Source organism: Equus quagga, unplaced genomic scaffold (genome assembly GCF_021613505.1).
Source record: "Equus quagga isolate Etosha38 unplaced genomic scaffold, UCLA_HA_Equagga_1.0 HiC_scaffold_3637_RagTag, whole genome shotgun sequence".
NCBI lineage: Eukaryota > Metazoa > Chordata > Mammalia > Perissodactyla > Equidae > Equus > Equus quagga.
In genome coordinates this window covers 1-8,747 of record NW_025793642.1, presented here as the reverse complement: position 1 = coordinate 8,747, position 8,747 = coordinate 1, and the positions used below count along the sequence as shown (strand labels likewise).

At 60.8% G+C, this 8,747-nt stretch overlaps 1 protein-coding gene across 1 annotated transcript; it reads left to right on the top strand.

Annotated features, from left to right (window-relative positions):
• The first annotated feature begins 372 nt into the window (after positions 1–372).
• LOC124232239 (epididymal-specific lipocalin-10-like) lies at positions 373–3,580 on the top strand. The gene is made up of 6 exons (XM_046649199.1): positions 373–483; positions 1,078–1,217; positions 1,565–1,635; positions 1,980–2,087; positions 3,016–3,114; positions 3,552–3,580. Exons 1-6 carry the CDS (start codon positions 373–375, stop codon positions 3,578–3,580), a joined length of 558 nt encoding a protein of 185 aa, XP_046505155.1.
• The last annotated feature ends 5,167 nt before the right edge of the window (positions 3,581–8,747 follow it).

The window sequence follows — 8,747 nt, the reverse complement described above, 5'->3', positions numbered from 1 at the left end:
AGAACAGGAGGCCCAGGGGTGTGACAGCTCCAAGAGACATTTGGTGACCCCAAGCCCAAGGGAGTGACCTCGGGAGCATGATGGTGCCAGGGACTGGGGGAGGGGAAGGGGTGAGCGTTTAATGGGCACAGAGGCTCTGTCTTCAGGGGCCTCCCAGACAGGCAGTGCCCACTGGCGGCTGTGCTGCCCCGAGGGCTGAGTGCCCGGGCCGGCCCTCTGTGTCTGGGGAGGGGAGGGCCCAAAGCCCCCTCCCTCCCCGTCGGCCCACCCCAGGCTGGCCCGAGACTCCGGGTTGGCCCGATGCCACGGCTGGGCCAGGTGGGCAGGGAGATTTAAAGGCAGCATCAGGGCAGCTGAGGGAGGAGGGTGAGGATGGGGCCGGGGCGGTTGCTGCCCACGCTGGCCCTGGCACTGGTGCTGGCTGTGGGGTCCCAGCCGCAGGAGCAGATCCCCAGGGAGGTCCACAACCTCAACTGGAACAAGGTAAGTCACGGGATCCCAGTCCCCGGGGCCAGGCGCCCGGGCACCCAGAAGAAATCTTCAAAGGGCCATCCGGACAGAGCGGGCAGCACCCTGAGGCTAATAGGAGGTTCATGGGCTCCATGGCCCAAGAGCCCCAACGAGTGGGCAGAGTGGAGGGCCCAAGACAGGTGTGGCCTGAGGTCGCCTGGAGATACCAGGTGGGCAGAGGGGAGGTGGAACGAGCAGAGCATGTTCTGGAATAACGAGACCACTGGCTGGGTGGAAGGTTCCGGTGGGGTCGGCTGTGGGCGCAGGCTGAGAAGACTGTGGGAGCGTGGGTTTGCGGCAGGAACAGTCAGTGGGCAGGGTGCAGGGGCGAGCTGGAAGGGCGGGCCCCCAGGAGGACCACGCGAGAAGCCAGCTCCCACGCGATGCCCACGGCCCAGCCCTGTGCTGCCTCGGGCCGGACCAGCTGGGCACCTGCCCTCCACGGCCTGGGGTGGGTAGCCGTGGACTCTGGAGGCGGGCTGGGCCTCAGGCAAGTGTCACTCGTCCCGTGAGTTCTGGGGTCCTGGCTGGGAACTAACCTCTGTGCTTCCCCCTCCCTCTCTGCAGTTTGCAGGGTTCTGGTACATTCTTGCCATCGCCTCTAATGCCCCAGGATTCTTGCCGAGCAGAGACAAGAGGAAGCTAGGGGCGTGCATGGTGAGGGTTCACAAAACGGGCCAGCTGAAGATGGTCCTCGCCTTCAACCAGTGAGTGCGCGAGGGCGGGGTCCTGGCACGCCCTTCTCAGACCCCCGGCTGCAAAGAGCCCAGGGCGTCTCCCCTTCCCCAGGTGAGGGTCAGCCAGACCCGTGGTGGGTCTGGAAATCCCACAGGGATCCCCACAGCCAGACCCCCATCACTTCCTGCCCCTAAAGTCCAGAGGGCTGCATGGGAGAGGCCTCTGCAGCCACTGGCACTGGGCAGGCAGGGGTGTTTGGAGCGTTTCCCATACGCCGTGGGACCCCACTTCCCCCAGTCTATACTGGAAAATTCCAGAACAACTGAGCCAAGAAGGGGCTCGCTGGCTGCGAGCTCTCAGCACCCCTGCCCTGCAGGTCGCAGGGGTGCCAGTCCCACACGTTACTTCTGCGGAAAGACAGGAAGAAGGCCGTGTTCAGGAACACCCGTACGTCTGATGGCCGGGCCCGAAGGAAGACCTGGGGTGGGAGAGTCCTGGCTAAGGCCACCGAGATACTGGACGCGATGCCCCTGACCGTACTGCCCCCAGCTGCCCTTCTGCCCCCGAGAACGTGGGTGGGCGGGACAGACACCGAAGCACAAGGTGGCCAGGCTGGCTGTGGTCCCCAGGTCTTGCCTTCCCAGAGCCACACGGCGCGCGTGCGCCCAGGCTGGGCCTGGAGAGAGGGATCAGGGTGGCTCTGCGACCCCTTCCAGACCCCCACTGGGCATTGGGCACTTGGGCGGGCGGTCCAGGTGTGAGTGGCGGCTCTGTGCCCTGTGCCCCTGCAGTGAAGGGCGTGGAGGGCTTCCGCGTGCTGTGCACCGACTACAGCTCCGGCCTCGTGCACCTGCGCCTGGGCCGGGCCGGCCGCTCCTCCAAGACCCTACTGCTCTTCAGTGAGTCCGGCCGCCCCCAGCCCCCAGCCTGGGCCTCCTGGGCAGCGAGTGCGGAGGGTGCGGGCAGGGAGGGGCGCCGAGGGGGACAGAGGGGGACCGAGGAGGGTGGAGCTCAGAGGTGAGGACATTGGCAAAAGGGAGACCTCTGCCCAGGCAGCTTGGCACCGTCACAGACCAGCACAGACCGGGTGCTTCCACGCGGACACGTGGTCCTTGCAGCTCAGAGTCCAGCACGCTGCGGGCCTGGCGGGGACCCTCTGCCTGCTTTGCAGACGGCCGCCTTCTCGCTGTGCTCGTGTGCCCGGGGAGAGAGTTCTGGTCTCCTTCTTCCCCCAGGGGCACCAGTCTCATCACGAGGACCCCACACTCACGACCCCATCTGACCCTAATTACCTCCCAAGGCCCCCCCCTCCTGACCCCATCACACAGGGCTTCAACATGCAGTCCACAGGGGTCAGTCACAGCCCAGGGGGTGCAGGCTGCAGCAGGGGTGACGTGGGGCTGGGTTGGGGTGGGTGGGTAGAGCATGGGGCCCTGGACATCGGGACCACCCAGGCAGGTCTCAGAGGTGACCACAGCACGGTGAGTGGGGGAGGCCAGTGGCCACTGCAAAGGGGGCAGTCAGAAAGCAAAAGTAGCCGCCCCCCACAGGCTGACAGTGGGAGGAGGGGAGGAGAGGCAGTGGTGACAGCAAAGGCTGGATGTGGAGCCCCGAGGATGTTTTGCCTGGGGGTGGGCTGGGTGGTGTGGAAGTGACCGGGGTCGGGGAGGGGCATGACCCCACTTCCAGGCACCCCAGTGGGTGGGATGAGCAGCCCAGTTGGAGAAAGTGGGAAATGCCCCCTGAGGCTGCGGGCTGTGGGGGTCCGGTGCAGCCCCAAATGGCCGGACCTGGAAACTCTGACGTGACTCTGCTTTCCAACCGCAGGCAGACAGACCACATCCAGCTTCCCAAGTATGAAAAAATTCGTAGACACGTGTGAGATGTTGGAGCTCTCAAAGAGTGCAACCATTCTCCCGAAAGACGGTAAATACAGTTGCAAGGCTCTGGGTCCAGGACAACAGCGTCCTGGCCCCACCTGCCCATCCCACTAGAGAGCTGACTCACATGGGGAAGGAGAGATGAGAGGACGACAGTGCCACATTTTTAAAGATCTGAAGCCAACTGTGAAGGCACGCCTGCATGTGCGTCCCCATGCCCGCCTCCTGGTCCTCTACCAGCATCAGCTTGTCACCCCGGCAGGCCCTGCACAGGGAGCGAGAGGCGGTGCCCGGGGCACAGATGCTCTGTCTGATCGGGTCTCTGAGGCTGCGGCTAGAGGACCAGGGGCTGTGTGGCTCTGCCCTCTGCGGTGCCCAAGACTAGCATTTATGAAACGAGGGCGAGCCAGCACATGTCACGGGCAGAGGTGGGCTCCCTGAGAGCGGCCCCTGCCCTCTCATCGCCTCTCTCCTCTCCCACAGCCTCCTGTGCGCACACCATCCTGCCGTGAGAGGGAGCCGCCCGCCTGCTCTTTCCTTCGGGGCTTGACTTGCGGTCCCCTAGACCCCTGGAGTGTTGTTCCAGGTTGCAGGTCTCACATCCAGCTGCTTGTTGAGAAGCATTTGGTGACCCCAAAGCATTGAAGGTGTGGAACCCAGGGCCACGGCTCTAGCCCAGAGGGATATTTTATGATCATCGAGCAATGTAGGCAGGAGGGCACATGCTGATTGGGCAAGGAGATGCCAAGCCAGACCCCTTCTTCCTGTGTCCTCCAGACCACATGGCAGAAAGATGCTGCTGTCCCCCATCTGCTGTGAAATAGACCGCGATCTGGTCCAGTGTCATCCTTGCCGTGTGCCTTCTCTGTAGAGTCTATGCCACTGTTCTCTGTGTCCTTGACATCCTACACTTCCTCAGGAAGCCGTTCACTTCTTGACCAAACATTTCCAAGCACCTATCACGTGCCAGGCATGGTGCTGGCTGCTGGGGGAGAGCAGGGAGCAAATCTGCACAGTCCCCGCAGAACCGATGCCTTATCAGGAGAGGCGGACGCCGTGCAGACACCCAGGCACACGAGGACAGACTCAGAGAAACAGATCTGGAGGCAACAAGGGCAGGGCTGACTCTCTCCAGGTGAGGGAGGAGGGGTCAGGGAGAGCTTCTTGGAGGAAGCGGCATTTGAGCTAAGAAAGGGAGAGCGGGGGGAGGTAAGTAAGTTATGGTGGGGCTGGGGGAGCAGGACATCCCCGGAAGAGGAAACTACCTTTGAACCCCAGAGTGCTGTAGACGGAGGGAGGTGCGTGGACTTGGGGGCCATGCTGGAGACGGAGGGAAGCACGTGGACTCAGGGGCCATTCGGAAGGGCGACATCATGGTGGGAAAGGCAGGCGAGAGAGGTGGTTCAGTCCCAGGAGAGGGAACCCCAGAAGAGCAGGGCTGGGGCTGAGGTTGGAGGAGCTCCAGGGCCCCCTGTTGGAGTGTCTTGTAGGAGCTGGAGTTCAGAGCGGGGATCTAGGTGGCAGAGAGACACTCTGGAGTCCCTGATCTGTATTTGGTAATGGACGTCACAGCACGGATGAGATCATCTAAGGAGAAAATAACAGGATGGAATCAGTCAGCCACTACCGTGTAACAGACAACCCCAAAGCCTCTGAGCCATAAAGCAACACAAGGTCACTTAGCTCTCCCATCTGGGTGTCAGCTTGGGACCGGCTGATGTTGGTGGGTCTCTGTTGGGCAGCTCTGCTGATCTCCGCTGGGTTTGCTCTTGCAGTTTGGGTTGGAGGTGCAACCAGGAGGTGGATTGGTTGGGGCTGGCTCATCAGAGGTGGCTCTGCTCCACACGTCCCTCATCCTTTACCCGGTGGGCTAACCAAGACATGTTCATCTCACAGCAAAGACGAAGGCACAGCAGGTCAGGAAGAAACTCGAGTCCTTTAAAGACTCAGAACAGGCGCACTGTCATTTTCGCCTCGTCTCTGAGTCAAGTCACAGTGCCAAACCCAAAGGCAGGAGGCCGGGAGATGCACTTCGCTTCTCCAGTGGGAAGCCCTCGGCTAAGGGCGCGCTGCAGGAAGGGGTGACGGGCCAGCCCCCACGCACAGTCTGCACCAGCTCTCACTCTCGGCCACAATCCTTCAAGCCACCTCTGCGGGTCGTGTCTTCACCCCACCTTCCGTCTCAGCTCCCCCAAGCCTCCTCAGATCAGGGCAGCGGGCTTGAATCTGGGGTCTTGGGGTCTACATCCTTCAGCGGCGCCTCTAGATCGCACGCCTTTGAACTAAATGAGAAGTCATCGGACTCCCACATGCTCACCCGCCACGGTGGGACAGAGGGCAAATGACTTCGACACGCCCTGCATGAGAAAGAAGAACGGGGGACACAGCAGCCGCGGCCCATGGCAGTTCTGCAGTCCCGCTGGGACAACACTGTCGGGTCTCGTTACTCTGGGGGTGGGGTGTTCCCAGAAGTTTATGTTGGGGTCCTGGTCCATTGACCTCTTGGCTCTGTCCTCTGAGACCCCCTTCCTTTTCCACGTGCCCCTCACTCGCTCTGGCCATCACTGAAGGAGGTGCTGGGACCTGCACCTGATCCCTTGTGGAAATCAGAGCCTTTCTCCTCTTTGCACCACCCAGTCACCGCTTTTGCCAACACAGCTCTTTCAAGTGCTTTGTGGGTTTTCTATGTACCTGGTTCTGATTTACTCCAGGTGCTAAAAGCCACATCCACAGTTCCTTAGGAAACTGCCTCTTTCTCCAGATTTGATTATGAGAGTTTTGGGGTCACCAGCCCACTGAGGGACTGTGTCTCAAGCAGCCTAGAACCCTCTGGGACAGCCCGAAAATCTACTTGGCACACCTTAAATCTTTCAGAGGTCCTGACCGTTGACTTGCAGAGCCTCAAAATGAATTCATTTGGGAACAGCCAAAAGAATTGCAATTCAGATACACAAACTACCGTGAGCCATAAGCAAATCTGAGAACACAGGAAGGAGCTGCTTTTATAGAGAAAAGGGGCAGAGGGCGGGGCTGCTCTAAAGGAAAGTCTGCTGGGGAGAGGATCAGACCAGGGCAGCAACAGCTTCTCATTGGCTGGGCTGCAGTGTTTCTGATTGGCTAGGTTGTGGCATTTCTGATTGGCTGGGCTGCAGTGTTTCTGATTGGCTGGGCTGCTGGGTTTCTGATTGGCTGGGCTGTTGCTAGGTGGGCAGAGAAATCTTCCTTCTGTAGTAAAGTAGTTTTACTTCCTGTCCAAGATGCAAGTGTGTGTCTCTTCCTGTTCTGTGCAATTGATGTGTGTAATGGGGTATGAGAGCTCCCCCTGCAGGCCCTCCCCACCCAGTTTAGTTAAGGTTTCTTTATTAATTTCCACATGATGAAACACGTCACACGACATCCTGATTCAGTTTGTCCCCAAGGCTGGGTCTGCCTGCAGCATCTGCATTTGGTTTTGTTCCATCTGTGTTTTAATGGCCATGTCGCCACATGGGCACACTCACACACTCACACACACACACACACACACACACTCTGACTGCCCGGCGGGGGGTCAGAAGGGGAGCCTACCCTGGGGAAGTGATGGGGGAAAGAAGAAAGGGGTGGAGGAGGCTCTGCCGTGGGGCAGGGACATCCAGTCCCCTAGCCGCACGCAGGGCCCATAGCATGGGGAGGGGGAGAGATGCCAGGCTGATGGGCAGGGGGTCCCCAAGGTGCCCAGGGGGCTGCCTGGGCCAGGCCATCCCCAGAGCAGGCTGCAGAGGACAAGGTCTGGGAAGGAAGGAGGAGGGCAGGGCCAGGCCCGGGCCTGGAGGGAGGAACTGGCTGCCTACGCTGTGTGACAGCACTGCCCTAACTTAACGCTTACAAGAACATTGACCATCTCACAGCTTCTGTACCAGGATCCAGGCTCCTCAGCTAGGAGCCTCTGCCTCAAGGTCTCCCAGGAGCCTGAGGCTGTGGTCTCAACTGAGGCTCAACTGGGGTGGGGTCTGCCTCTGAGATCATTCACGGGGCATTGGCAGGATTCCATTTGGATGGGGGGGGGGGAGTCTCAGATCTTTACTGTCTGTGGGTAGTGACCTTCTGTCAGTTCTTTGAGCTGGGGCCTCATAGAGCAGCTCATAATATCTGATCTTGCTTCTCCAGAACAGTGGATCCCAGAGACAGAGGCAGAGACAGAGACAGAGACAGAGAGGAGATGCAGAGAGAGTCAGAAAGAGAGAGTCACAGAGTGCTGGGAGCCACTGTGGGGGCTGCCTCCCACCTAGGCTGAGATGAGCACCTGGACCTGAGTCTAAACAGAATAGGAGGAGCCGGGAGGTTGTACGCTGCGGGGACGATGTCTGAGTATCACTTCATTTCACCCCTCCCCGGGGGGACCAGGAACAGGCGGGAGGGGAAGTGACTCCCCAGACCCCAGAGCAGACCCAGGCCTGTGTGAGCTGCGTTCTCTGTACGCCCAGCCCTTGTGTCATCCTTGCACTGCTAGGTCTGTGCACGAGCCACATGTGACAGCAGCCCACGGGTTGACAGGCACTGCACGCACTGACAGGTCTGTACACCTGATGACGTCCTTAGGAAGCAGATGCCAGAACGACCCCCACTGTGCAGCTGGGGAGACTGGGGAGGACTGAGAGGCCCACGGCTTGTCCGGGGTGACGTCACTGGTGAGGAGGGGGACCCAGGTCTGAACCCGGCTCTGCGTCCTCAAAGCTGGGGCCCTGGTTGCACCCAGGCCTCCCCGGGGGCTGTGGGGTGGGCCGTGTTGGGGTGACTGTGTGTGGACAGGCGTGGGGTGGAGGGCGAGCAGTCAGCAGCCCAGGGGACCATGGGGACATCTTGTGTGAGGAGGAAGCATCGGTCAGGGGACCCCAGGCAGTGACCTCACAGAGCCCAACAGAACATGACACCCTGGGGACCAGGCACCCACATCCGAGAGACAGCTCCCCACAGCTCACTTAGCTGGAGACGGTGGAGTGACCAGCGTTTTTCTGTGCTGCATCCCCACGTCCCGAGGCCGCAGCCTCAGGGAAGCCCGCGATGAGAGCATCTTCCGACGGTGCAGAACTTGGGTGCCGTCTCACCCCAGACGCTTCTGGCCATTTACCCAGAGGGACCCAAAGTAACACAGGGAGGCCCAGGGCAGGCCAGTCCAGAGCAGGCCACCACTCTGATCCCACCTGGCAGCCTATGTCCCCTCTCCGTGTGTGTGTGTGTGTGTGTGTGTGTGTGGTGGGGGGAGCTTCTGGGGTGGGCCCGCCCTGAGCAGGAGCAGGCTGATGAGGGCTTGGAAACCGGGTGGGCAGGTCAAGTTTGCACCCCAGGTCAAGCCTGGGTGGGACGTGGAGTGCTGGGGTGTCACCCTTCTGCCCAGGCTTATCCCGAGCCCTCGAGATGTCTCTCTTTCATCCTGGTGGAGGTCTGTGCAGACACAGGTCTGTACTGATCTGAGAGCAGAAGGTCAGTGGGCAGAGGAAGCAGGGGCGAGGGCAGGCAGGGCTCTGATGGCTTGGGGCCGGCTGCCGGTCACTGTCTTTGCAGCGCTCCATCAAGGAGATGGGTGAGGAGCTGGTGGATGGGCTCATCCGCTCCGTCTCCCAGAGGGAGGGGCAGGTGCGCCCCACGGCTGCATCAGCAGCTCTGAAGGGAGGGCGGGCACCTGGGGCCGCTCCTGAAGGA